This window comes from Chanodichthys erythropterus, chromosome 7 (assembly GCF_024489055.1).
Source record: "Chanodichthys erythropterus isolate Z2021 chromosome 7, ASM2448905v1, whole genome shotgun sequence".
Taxonomy (NCBI): Eukaryota; Metazoa; Chordata; class Actinopteri; order Cypriniformes; family Xenocyprididae; genus Chanodichthys; species Chanodichthys erythropterus.
Genome location: NC_090227.1, coordinates 11,155,057 through 11,167,584, shown reverse-complemented (window position 1 = coordinate 11,167,584; position 12,528 = coordinate 11,155,057). Strand labels below are relative to the sequence as shown.

Sequence of the window (12,528 nt, the reverse complement as noted above, 5' to 3'; positions counted from 1 at the left end):
GTTCTTTGCGTGAATCATTTTTTATTCATTTCTCGTTCCATATTAGTTTTGACCAGTTCAATTCACTGGAAAATTAATTTGACAAATTGTGAATAGTGAATGTCAAAAATACCTATAAATTCAATTATTATTCCCCTCTGGACTAAATTTACCTGTTTCCCAATGCAGCAACAACTTTTTAAACAAAATTTAAAAAATTAGGCCACTCAAGACAGACCACTGCCACCTCTGCTGCTTGTTACAGCCTTAAAGAAAGATTTTTACAATATTGTACATGAAATTTTGAACACTGTATCAAAATATTTACGTTTACATTATTGCAGTGAAGGTAAAATTAAAGTTTTATATAACGTTATACATATATTACTGCAGTGCAGGTAAAACAGTATCAAAGTTAGCCTATTTGTATTTCTACATTATTTACATTTGTAGGATGAAGGCCTAAAACACCAATTTGTGTGTGTGTGTGTGTGTGTGTGTGTGTTCGTTCGCCCAACTGTACGTTACGTAATTACTATTCATAAGCCTTCAACTTGCGAACGTCACGTTGCGTGGTTAATATTCATGATCCCGCCTTCGTGAGCGGGCTGTACTACAGTAGTCCGCAGATCAGGAGCTCAGATTGTGATTTTTAAACATCGCAGACCGATTATATCAGAATAAATGGAGGACACAAAGCCTGAGGAAGCGAATGTGGAGGAGCAGAAAGTAAGTATATTTTAATATTATTAAATCATACCGCTGCAGTCAGTAAGATTTGAGCTTTTCCGCTACACAACAGTATTTACAGACTCACATAAGTCCGATTAAATCAAAGAGACAGCGAATAAAAGGCAATTTTCGCATAAATCTACTGTAATATCGTTGATAGATGTGATGATTGCTTTATTTTCTGTCTGGTTAACGTACTGTTTGAATGTTGTTTAAAGCCTGCTGCTCTCCACTGATGTATAAAGGCCTTCTATCATCAAATGCCAACATTCTAATTCAATCTTAGAAATGACCAGCTCTATTAAACCACATGATAGATAAATAGGCATGTATATGTTGAGATGTGATTCGTAATAATGCTGCAGTTGGTTTGTTTTGTTCTAGATTGGGTTGTGGTGATGTTAGCTAGCAGTTAGCATGTGAAGCTAAGTTAACTGTTGAACAGTAGGCTATTCAATATATTGACCTTAAATGTGTTTTATAACCTGCATCTTATCAGTCTGTGGATGTATACAATGCTAAGGGAGATCCACATGAATTTACATAAAGACCTTAGAATGATGACATTCTGAAGGACCAAACAATGAATAAAACGGCACCATCATTTCATTGTAAATAATGAATAAATTCTAGAAAGTTCCTAATAAAATTTCAGTTTATGGTGCCCCTAATAATGAAATGAAATTGAAAATTGTTTTAACATTTGAGCATATGATATGATTTTTCTTTAAGGACCTTAAATTATTTAAAATTTAGGCTCATCATTTGAGACTTTTTTTTTTTTTTTTTTTTTTGAGAGACAATTTGTTAATTTACTAACCCTCAAGCCATCCAAGCTGTAGGTGTCTTTTTTTTTTCTTTTAAAAAAGATTTTTATCTGAAACCGTGGTCCTTAGTAGTCCGTATAATTCAAGTCAATGGCAACCATCACTTTGGTAGACAAAAAATCATATACAGGCAAAACAAATTTAATGCCAGTGGCTCCATACAGTCTTTTGAAGAGAAAAAAATTGTTTTTTGAATATGCCAAAAATGACCGCAACCACACAATATGGTTTGTAATACAGATGCTGTTTTATTTACAATATGATAATAGGAAGCCGCCACATTGAACTGCTGCATCTTAAAGGTGCTGTTGAACGTCTTTTTAAAAGATGTAATATAAGTCTAAGGTGTCCCCTGAATGTGTCTGTGAAGTTTCAGCTCAAAATACCCCATAGATTATTTTAAATAAATTTTTTAACTGCCTGTTTTGGGGCATCATTAAAGGGTTAGTTCACCCAAAAATTAAAATTCTGTCATTTATTAATTGCCCTCATATCGTTTCACACCCGTAAGACCTTCGTTAATCTTTGGAAAACAAATTAAGATATTTTAGTTGAAATCCGATGGCTCCGTGAGGCCTCCATAGGGAGCAATGTCACTTCCTCTGTCAAGATCCATAAAGGTACTAAAAACCTATTTAAATCAGTTCATGTGAGTACAGTGGCTCAATATTAATATTATAAAGCGACGAGAATACTTTTGGTGCGGCAAAAAAACAAAATAAAAACTTTAGGGATGTGCAACAATCAATCGTGATTAATTGTTTGCAAAATAAAAGTCTGTGTTTACGTAATATATGTGTGTGTTCTGTTTATAATAGTTATGTATAAATACAGGCACATACAATATAAAATATAAATATATATATATATATATATATATATATATATATATATATATATATATATATATATATATATAAAATATTTATATTTACATGTACTATAAAATATATATATATATATATGTATTTAAACATGCATATATTTCCTAAATTTATACATGTATGTGTGTGTATTTATATATACATAACTATTATAAACAGAACACACACATATATTACGTAAACACAGACTTTTATTTTGCTAACGATTAATAACGATTAATCACGATTAATCGTTGCACATCCCTAAACGACTTATTTAGAGATGGCCGATTTCAAAACACAGCTTCAGGAAGATTCGGAGCATAAATGAATCAGTGTATCGAATCATGAATCGGATCGCGGGTCAAACCGCCAAATTGCTGAAATCACATGACTTTGGCGCTGCAGAGGTAAATCCGGATTCATTCATTATTAGATATTTATCATTGTCCAGGGCTTGACATGTACACTGTATCCTGGATAAGTAGCCGGATTAAATCGTCAATAGCTGTGAATGATTGATTATATTAAATTAAATGTAAACAGCGACTGATAATTGATTATATTAAAGGTAACAACATAGATAAAACTTTACCTCTAAAGGCTTTTGCACACTGAGTCTGAAATTTTCGTATTCGTGATACTAGAAATTCTTCACGCACAGAGACCTTGCACACTGAGTCCAATGCGTATTAATGAATCTGTTGTGAAAAAATTTGCAAAGTAATATAAATCGAAGCCTTCAATCAGTGAGCATGATTTTAGTTGTCCTCTCTCTTCTTAAAAAAAAGAATATATATTGGGAATATTGGGTCCATCCAATCCTGAGATTGCGTAGAGAGGAAGGAGAGTTCCATCTCATCAAGGAGCAATGAGATTATCCTGAGTGTATCAAAGTTTACTTAAAGGCAGGAACACGCCAAGCCGACGGTCGGCCGCCGGGCAGTTTTTCTTCGTCGGCCGACTAAGTTTTCTCAGTGTGTTCCGCACCATCGGCTGAAATTGGTCCTTGTCTGCTTTTTTTCGGCCGATTCAAAATGTTGAATCGCCGTTGGAGCTCGTCGGGCCATCTGATCATTCTGATTAGCTGTTCAGCTACTGCCGCCTGCTGGTTTGGAAAGGCATTTCATCTCACGCAGGCGCAGAACTGACGTGCTACTTGGCTGTCGAGCGTCGGTTTGGTGTGTCAGGGCAACTTTGGACACGGCTGCTGCCGACGTGAGCCAATCCCACAGTCTGTTTTCGTCGACACTAGTTCGTCGGTGTTGGCTCGGTGTGTTCTGGCCTTAAAGGTCCTGTTTTTCATGTTTTTTTTGAAGCTTTGATTGTGTTTATAGTGTGCAATATAACATGTGTTCCTGTTTCGCGTGTAAAAAAACACAGTATTTTTCACATAATTTACTTATCTGTATACCGCTGTTTCCACTGTCATAAAAACGGGCTGATGACTTCCTTGTCCCTCCTTCAAAAATACGTAACGAGAATGCCAGCGGTTCCTGTGTTGTGATTCGACAGCTCTGAGCGCACCGAGCGCACGGGATTTTGCCGTTTGCTTGTATGGTGGCTCTGAGTTGTCAAAATGTCTCTCAAAATGCATGCCACGGATGCGAAAACGCAGAAAATCAAACCTGATCTGATTTTTTTATGACAGACGAAGGTTTTGGAGCCAGTGTGTAAATAACTCTTTTAACGTGCGCAAATTTTGGATGCGAATTTTGGACTTTAACTCCTGTTATCTGTTGAGTCCATACTGACTGTCTACCCACCCCTGTCCATCTCCAAACGCACTTGGGTCATATCTTCCATTACTGGGGGTCATCTCCTGCATTTGATTCGCCTGTCATGTGTCTCCTGGCAGCGAGGCACATGTTTCTGTTTGAGTTCCGAATAATTTTAGTCTGGAAGTGTGTGATTTTTCTGTAACCATTTACAAAGTCGGTAAGGGTATGTTGCCTGCTGTTTAAAAATTTAACCCTGATTTTAAAAGTCATGTAGTGTATTCCAGCCTTTAAGCCTCGGTTATACTCCAGTTCGGACGCGTACACAGACGGTTGGCAGCGCGGACGCGGACTACTTTCTCGGCGAACGTGTTCCACAAGTGCAGTAAATCAGCTTGAACAGTAAACAAACATGGATAATTGCACGTCATTATTATCGCACATCTGGCTGTCTTTGTATTGTTTTAATAACGATTTGTAGAGGTGTGAAAGGCAAGACTCCTTCACACAGCCTCTCTTCAAATTTGACGTCCACATTGTTTTTCCAGTGCATGCGCAGTTGGTGCTTTTGTAGCCTAGCCTGACCCCACGTTCTTGTCCGCGTGTTCATAAAAAATTGGAGGTATGGGATTGTCCGCAAAGAGCCTCTGGGTACACCCTCTGATGCCGATTTTTACATCTCGCGGACCCTCGCACCCACGGAAGTATAACACTAGCTTAATGTGGCAGAGGCAGAAACATAGGAGGCTGGTATGTGTGGGTTTATTCCATGCTATCATCGCTGCCGGTTTCAATGTGTCTGTTATATTGTCATTTTCTGCTTGTCACAACAACACAAACTTGTTTCTGCAGCAACTTTCAATGTTTTTCCTATAACTACATCTGACTTTTATGTTTTACATGGCGTGAGAAAATCGCACAGAATCAAATCAGAGCAGTCAGACTGAAACGGATTTCTAGAAATGCGATTTGAATATGATTTAGAGATGAACCTATTGCAATTTTCTTAGCTAATTCCGATTTATTTTATTATTATTATTTATTATTATTATTTTTTTTAAAGTGTAACCTGCCGATACAAATTCCGATTTCCTTTCAAAGAACTATAGTTGATACTGCATATACAAAATGCTTTTCTTCAATGCAAGATTTTATTTTTATTAGAGTAAAAAGACAGTAGTAAAATAATAAATAAACAGCACAAATAAATGCAATAGAATAAAGAGATGAGATAAACTAAGTTTTTCAGGTGGGTATACAGTATGTTCAGGTAAGAAATTCTACAAAAATGAAATCAAATGTAAAATAACAGGATAGTGTTCACTGTAAAATTTGAATACATATTAATGCTTAAATTTGGTTACAAAAGTTATTCAGTCAAGAGAAGATAATGATTTTCTTTGTGTTTTTTATTTTTTTTTTATTTTGTATTTTTATATTTCTTTGTATCTTTGATTAACATGACAGACAGCAGCAGGAATATTAGACTCCTGTCACTTCAAGAGTTTATGCACAGGCTGGCCCAATATACTGTTACACAACTTGCGTTCTCGTTTTCAACTAATTTGATTCCAAAACTAACTGGATATTTTCCAAGACAAAAATGTTGTGTGTGATTAACCATTTAAGCATCGAGTTAAAAAAGCATTAAGTCAGTCAGTCATTTTGGTACTTGAGCAATTCCATGCAAGCTGCTTGAGACAAGAGGTGGCTAATGTGCAGTGGTGTGAACACAAAACCTGCGGGAATTAGTAAAATTAGGCACAATACAAGCCCTATATATAGTCTTTTGTGTGAATAGTAATCGAATTGAATCGTGAAACTTGTCAATACCCAGCCCTATTAATGATAGACAGTAGCACGTTTATTGGGTTGCTGTTATTTTAAGAGCAAAGCACGGATCCAATATAGAGGCACGTTCACTTGACAGACTTAGTTTACAAAATGCTCGCCAAGACGCATTAGGTGCATTTACATGGAGCATTGTTATCGGTTTAAAAGTCCATTCCGAATGAAAATGCTCCATATTAGCACCCCAATCGGAATAAAAATGGCCAATCCTAATGAAATTGTAATCGGTTGGAGAGGAGTGGGATAAACCTTTCTATAAACCGAACAAAACAAAAATTCTGCCATGTAAAACGAATGAGTTAAACCGATTATTTTGCATTAGGGCTGGGTATTGACACATTTTTCACGATTCGATTACTATTCACATGCTTTCGATTCGATTTGGATTACAATTCGATATCGATTATTTTGGATGTAGTTTTTCAGTTACAGTACATGGCAAATTTTCTAGAGGAAAAAATCTCTCAACTAATGCTGTAAACTACACATGGGAGTCAGTTGGTACTACAATAATAATATTGAAGGTTAAATTAACATATTTATATACAAACACTTAAATTACACTCAATGATATTTTTATTATAAATAAAGTTTGGAATTACATAATCATATTTCTACTCCAATTCATGTTTTTTTTTTTTTTTTTTTTAAATATAAACATTTAAATCCAGCTGTCATAACTGATTTATTCAAACATGCATTAAATATTGAAGAACATTAAAAATTATATATATAAAAATAATAATTATTTTTTAATATGTAATGGTGCATAGCTATATTTATCAGAATGTTAGTTTCTAGAAGTCATTTTCTAGCTGTCTAAATTTATGGTCACTGAATGTTTTTCTGAGGTAAATGTGATGTTACGTGACATTGTTTACAAGCTGTTTTATTGACGTCTTTCGAGGTTGAAACACTGAGCTATTATACGAGACATGATACAGATTTCGGTAAGTTGTACTGTATATTTTAATATACCTTTTAGATGTTTAGTCGCGTTTATTTTGTGCTGTAACTGGTATTAAAGCGGAGAGGATGTTCACATGCGCTCATGCTGCCGCTTCTCTTTAACTGAGGCGCTACAGCGATCTGTCACATCACATTAAACCGTGCCAAAACGGTATTTATTTTTTGAATCTCATAAGATGGATGTCATTTGAAATCTGAGACTTAGCTTCATATCAAAAGAAACAAAGCACAAAGATTATTGCAATTTATTTGGTGGGAGGCACTACATATTCTGCTCATTCATCAACTGAAAACAGACTACACTAATCGTTTCTTGGGATTTAAGAATTGATATTTGTTTGAAAAAATGAGAATATCAATATTTTGTACACAGCCCTACTTTGCATCTACGTCATCACATCAAGAGGCCAGGGGTCATCAGAATGCACAATTGCAGCGGCAAAATTAAACTGAAACAACGCATTTATTAAATACACTGAAGGAACTCAGTGTATCATTACTTCGGACCTTCATCCACACGCTTCTGATTTTCAGAGGAGGGAGGGGTAGTATTGAGAGGCTCCTTAAAGGATGCATGGCCACCAAAAAGGTCAGCCTCCTGTGCCCATCTTTTCCTCATACCATCCTGCATATACAACAGAATCACGCTGTTTCTTCTTAAGAGCAACACTTTACATAAAAATAGCGCACATAAGAAATAATGGAACTCCGTGTTGACAGGAATACAAGACAGCAATCAGGACATAACCTATTGTGCGCATGTCACAAAGTCATTCCGATTAAAAGCGTTGCCACATGTAAACACCGTAGCGGATTAGATAAAGACTCATGTAAACAGTCCACCAAATCTTTCAATCGGAATGATTTTAATCGGAATGACAAATAAGTCTACATGTAAACTTGGCTATTGTGACAATTGTGCATTTATAAGCCGGGAAAAAGCACTCAATTTGGTACTCGCTTGTTGTGAGCTGTTTGAGGGCTTTATATGATTTATATGATTATAATTTCTCCAGTTTTAGAGCCGCTGAGGTTGTCATCTCCTAATAAGATCTCAGGCATGACGCATATGTGATTTTATTATTTCATAATTTTGTTTAGAAAAACTTTCTTATGCGAGTCCTTAAGATATTTGTAATTTTTAAATGGTGCTGTAATGTCCTAAATATATTTGATTAAAATATGTGAGTGATGTGTGTTTTCTCTCAGGATGAGGAGAATAAGATCTGTCCAGAAAAAATGGAGGAAGCCAAACTGAAGGCCAGATACCCTCACCTGGGTAATAAACCCGGTGGATCCGATCTGCTCAGAAAAAGACTGCAGAAGGGGGTGAGATTCATTCATACTGTTTTTTTATTCCCACCGGCGGAATGAAAACCCTTTTATTTTGTTATGAGACCACTGGGTTATAAGAAGAGATACAGATCACAGGTCTTTAGGCAGTAGAACATCACAGCATCGTGTGACTGAGTCATGAGCTATAGATGGCGTGAGAACTGTTACAGATAGGAATTCTGGTCAGTTTGAGAAAATTAAACTCTGTCATATACTCTACCAGTCAAAAAATGTTAATTACTTTTTAAAAAAAATTTAAAAGATGTCTTTTCTGCTCACCAAGGCTACATTTAATGGATTGAAATAAAGTAGAAACAGTAATATTGTGAAATATTATTATAATTTAAAATAACTAGTTTTCATTTTAAAATAATTTATAATATAATTTTAGTCCTGTTATGGCAAAGTAAATGTTTTAGCATCATTACCCCAGACTTCAATGTCTCACAATCCTTCAGAAATCATTCTAATATGCTAATTTGGTGCTCAATTTATCATTTTTTTATTGGTGCTCAATTATTAATAGTGGATCAAGTTGAGAAAAATTATCCTGCTTAATATTCTTTTGTGGAAAATGTGATTCTATCCATCAAAGAATTCTGAAAAAAAGTAAGTTCAAAAGAACAGCATTTACTAAATCTTTTAAAATCTTTAGAAAACTTTACAAATGTTTTTATGGTCACTTTCAATCTCTTTTAAAGGATTAGTCCACTTTTGAATAAACTTTTCCTGATAATTTACTCACCCCCATGTCATCCAAGATGTTCTTTCTTTCGTCAGTCGAAAAGAAATTAAGGTCTTTGATAAAAACATTCCAGGATTTTTCTCCATTGGACTTCAATGGCCTCCAGACGGTTGAAGGTCAAAATTGCAGTTTCAGTGCAGCTTCAAAGGGCTTTAAACGATACCAGACGAGGAATAAGGGTCTTATCTTGCAAAACGATTGGTAATTTTCAAAAAAAAATACAACCATTTATGCTTTATAAACGCAAAATATCGCCTTGAACGTACTTCCAGTTTCCGCATTCTTCAAAACGCATACGCTGTATGTCCTACGCTTTCCCTATTCTACTTACGGAAAAAACTGGCACCACGTTCATTCCGTAAGTTGAATAGGAAAGGCGTAGGACATATAGCGTGAGCGTTTTGAAGAATGCGGAAACCGGAAGTATGTTCAAGGCGATATTTTGTGCTTATAAAGCATAAACGGTTGTATTTTTTTTTTTTTTTTTTTTTGACGGATCGTTTTGCTAGTTAAGACTCTTATTCCTCGCCTGGGGGGTATTGCACAAAAGCAAGATAAGGGATTAAGCTGGGATTTTCCAGTTATCCTGGCTGAATTTAGCCCTGACTCGGTTGCATGAAGGGAGGCTAAATTAATCTACATTAAGTTACTATGGAGATTTACACTTTGCAGCTAGCCTGCTTAATTTGTGTTCTGAAGATCTTACAAACTTTGGGACTATATGAGGGGGAGTAATAATGACAGAAATTTCAGTTTTGGGAGAACTAACCTTTTAATTATTCTGAACCTTCGAACGATCTTGCAGACAGACACCTCTGACATGTAGAAGGCCTGTTTTAGGATTAAAATGGCATCTGCCGCATTGCTTGTGACATTAAAATGTGTTCCCATTCAGTGGCGTGAATATGTTTATGTACATTTACAGACTAACATCTTTCAAAGTGCTTTGGAACAGAATTAAAACATTTACTGTGCCATAATTCACGCATGCAAATAAATCCTCCTCGACTGATTTCATTCCCAGCCAAAGTACTTCGACTCTGGCGACTACAACATGGCAAAGGCCAAGATAAAGAACAAGCAGCTTCCAGCAGCACAAACGGAGAAGACCGGAGAGATCACCGGAGACCACATCCCTACCCCTCAGGACCTGCCGCAGAGGAAACCCTCTCTGGTGGCCAGCAAACTGGCAGGCTGATACCTGCTGCTGTCCTTCACTCCACACTCCCACTTCCTGTCTCTTCATCCACATTAATCTCTGATCCTGCATTCCTGCCCTCGTCCTCTCTCGTTTCCTGTCTTATCTGAAAATACACTGAATATTCAAGGGTTGCAGATGTTACAGAGCTGTACTGCCGCACTGTGAGATGGATTGGGTCGTGTCGTGGCTCCAAAGGCGGTGAAGTTCTCAAAGGTCCTCTGATATTTTAAATGTGTCGTAGTATGTAGTTGAAAGTGTACATATTTGCTAGTGAGTGAGGGCATCAGCATTTTAGAAGATGTTTTGCATTTAATTCTAACCATTCCTGTATTACCCACTGCTTAGAGCTCCTGGGGACCCACTGTCCTACAAAGTTTATATCCACCTTGCTTCTGCACAACTGATTTTCACACCAATATGATTTAAGTGATCCGGAAGAACTTAATTAGCTGGTTCAGGTGTGTTTAGGGTTGAAGCTCAACTCTCCAGGACCGTGGATCTAAGACCTCTGCCTTGGGAGGACTATAGGTCACCAAAAAGGAAAATTCTGTCATTATTTACTCAACTCGTATGACTTTATTTCCTTTGGTGAATGGAAAAGGAAGATGTTTATTTGAATGTCCAGGCTGCTCTTTTTCAAACAAAGTCTGTAGAGGGAAAGGGTTGTAGAGCTCAAGGAATTTTAAAAAGTACAGTACAGTGAATATTTCTATATCTTGAGTCTTCTGGTGCCATACACAATAACACAAAACATTTAAATGTGTTGCAATCAGTCTTGAGAAATGTAGCAACCATTAGCATTTGCTGCTAATGCAAAAATACCATAAAAACATGAAGGAGCTTTTTTTCGGGTAACACGTTACATAAGGTCCCATTAAATAACATTAGTTAATACATTTGTTCTAGTATTTATGGATCTTGAAGATTATTAAATGCTATTTTTATTGCCAGGTCATGTTTAGCTAATGTAGTTAAAGCTGCTGTTTGTAACTTTTCTTTGTTCAAAATTTACAAATATTACATAATGAGAATTTAAAACATGAATCCATTTTCCAAACCGTGTTTTTGTCTTGCCCTGAATCATTACGGTACACTTATAATAAGTGTTTATATTCAGACTATTTCAGACCAGACGCCGCAGAGTATCACAGTAACTGCGTGACTCACCATAGAAATGTACAGAGAAAAGTAACTACAATGTTCTTCCGCAAAACGCGTGCAGTTCTGTTTATTAACCGCTAGAGGGCCAAAATCGAGGAATGCAGCTTTAACTAATGCGAACAAATGGAACCTTTTATTGTAAAATGTTACAACTTTTTTTTTTTTTTAAGTGAATTACAATTTATCACATGGCTTCAGAAGACTCTAGGTAACATCCAAATAAAGTCATGTGGGGTCAGAATAACAGAGAGGTGAGTAAATTATATCAGAATTTTCCTTTCAGCGTGAACTTTTCCATTAATTATGGAGTTAAGTGCTAGAATCAATAATGAATAGAAATTAATCTCTAATAATGATGTGGTTGATCTGCACCCTGTTTCTTTCATGAGAATGCTCGTTTCTTTTTGTCATGCTTCAGCTTTAAGTGGAGGACACGGTTTGTCATGTTTTATAGCATGTAATGCAGATCTCTGAGGCTGCTGTCATCTTGCCTTGTATTATAGAGCTTAAAGCCTTATAATGATGTAGTGCCAACACACAGATTGGCAAGCAGTTCTAGAACGCCACGTTCATACACCATTTGTGTCTGGTTGTAGACACCAGGCAGTGAGGATACTTCTCCACCTTCTGATGTGTAATAAACTCCATGAGATCTCCTGTACATTGTCTTCTATGCAGAGGAGGGAGACAGCCTATCGGCTCCTCACACCACGTCGTCGCACTACAGTAAATTGTCCACAGTTTGCATGAGCATAAACTGTGGCCGCTTTTGAGCCATTTTGACTTGTAAATAAAATAGTTTTGCAAACCTTCTGTGGTTTTGAGTCTATTTTTTAACAGCAAAAGATCTATTGAACCATCTTTTAATTTCTCATTTTCTAAAAAAAAAAAGTGCTATCAATTACAAATTTGGTAACACTATAAGATCCCGTTAACTAGTGCCTTAACTAACATAAACTAAGAGCAATACATTTGTTAGAATATTTATTTTTGTTAATTGTAAGTACATGTTAGCTTATGTCCATTAAAATGAACAGACGCAACACTTGATTTTAATGATAAATGTTGAAATGAATGAAGACTAAATACTTTAGAAGTTTATTATTAGTTCATGTTAAGTAATAATGTTAACAAATTGGGCCTTATT

The 12,528-nt window shown here is 36.0% G+C and overlaps 1 protein-coding gene across 1 annotated transcript; it reads left to right on the top strand.

The window, feature by feature from the left end:
- The first annotated feature begins 570 nt into the window (after positions 1 to 570).
- On the top strand, positions 571 to 12,210 carry arpp19a (cAMP-regulated phosphoprotein 19a). Its single transcript, XM_067389014.1, has 3 exons — positions 571 to 708; positions 8,149 to 8,268; positions 10,044 to 12,210. Exons 1-3 carry the CDS (start codon positions 664 to 666, stop codon positions 10,215 to 10,217), a joined length of 339 nt encoding a protein of 112 aa, XP_067245115.1. The 5' UTR covers positions 571 to 663; the 3' UTR covers positions 10,218 to 12,210.
- Positions 12,211 to 12,528: the final 318 nt, after the last annotated feature.

Coding starts and splice junctions, on each gene's coding strand:
- arpp19a (XM_067389014.1), top strand. CDS start 664: ATGGAGGACACAAAGCCTGAGGAAGCGAATGTGGAGGAGCAGAAA. Junction 709..8,148: donor CGAATGTGGAGGAGCAGAAA/GTAAGTATATTT, acceptor GTTTTCTCTCAG/GATGAGGAGAATAAGATCTG. Junction 8,269..10,043: donor GAAAAAGACTGCAGAAGGGG/GTGAGATTCATT, acceptor TTTCATTCCCAG/CCAAAGTACTTCGACTCTGG.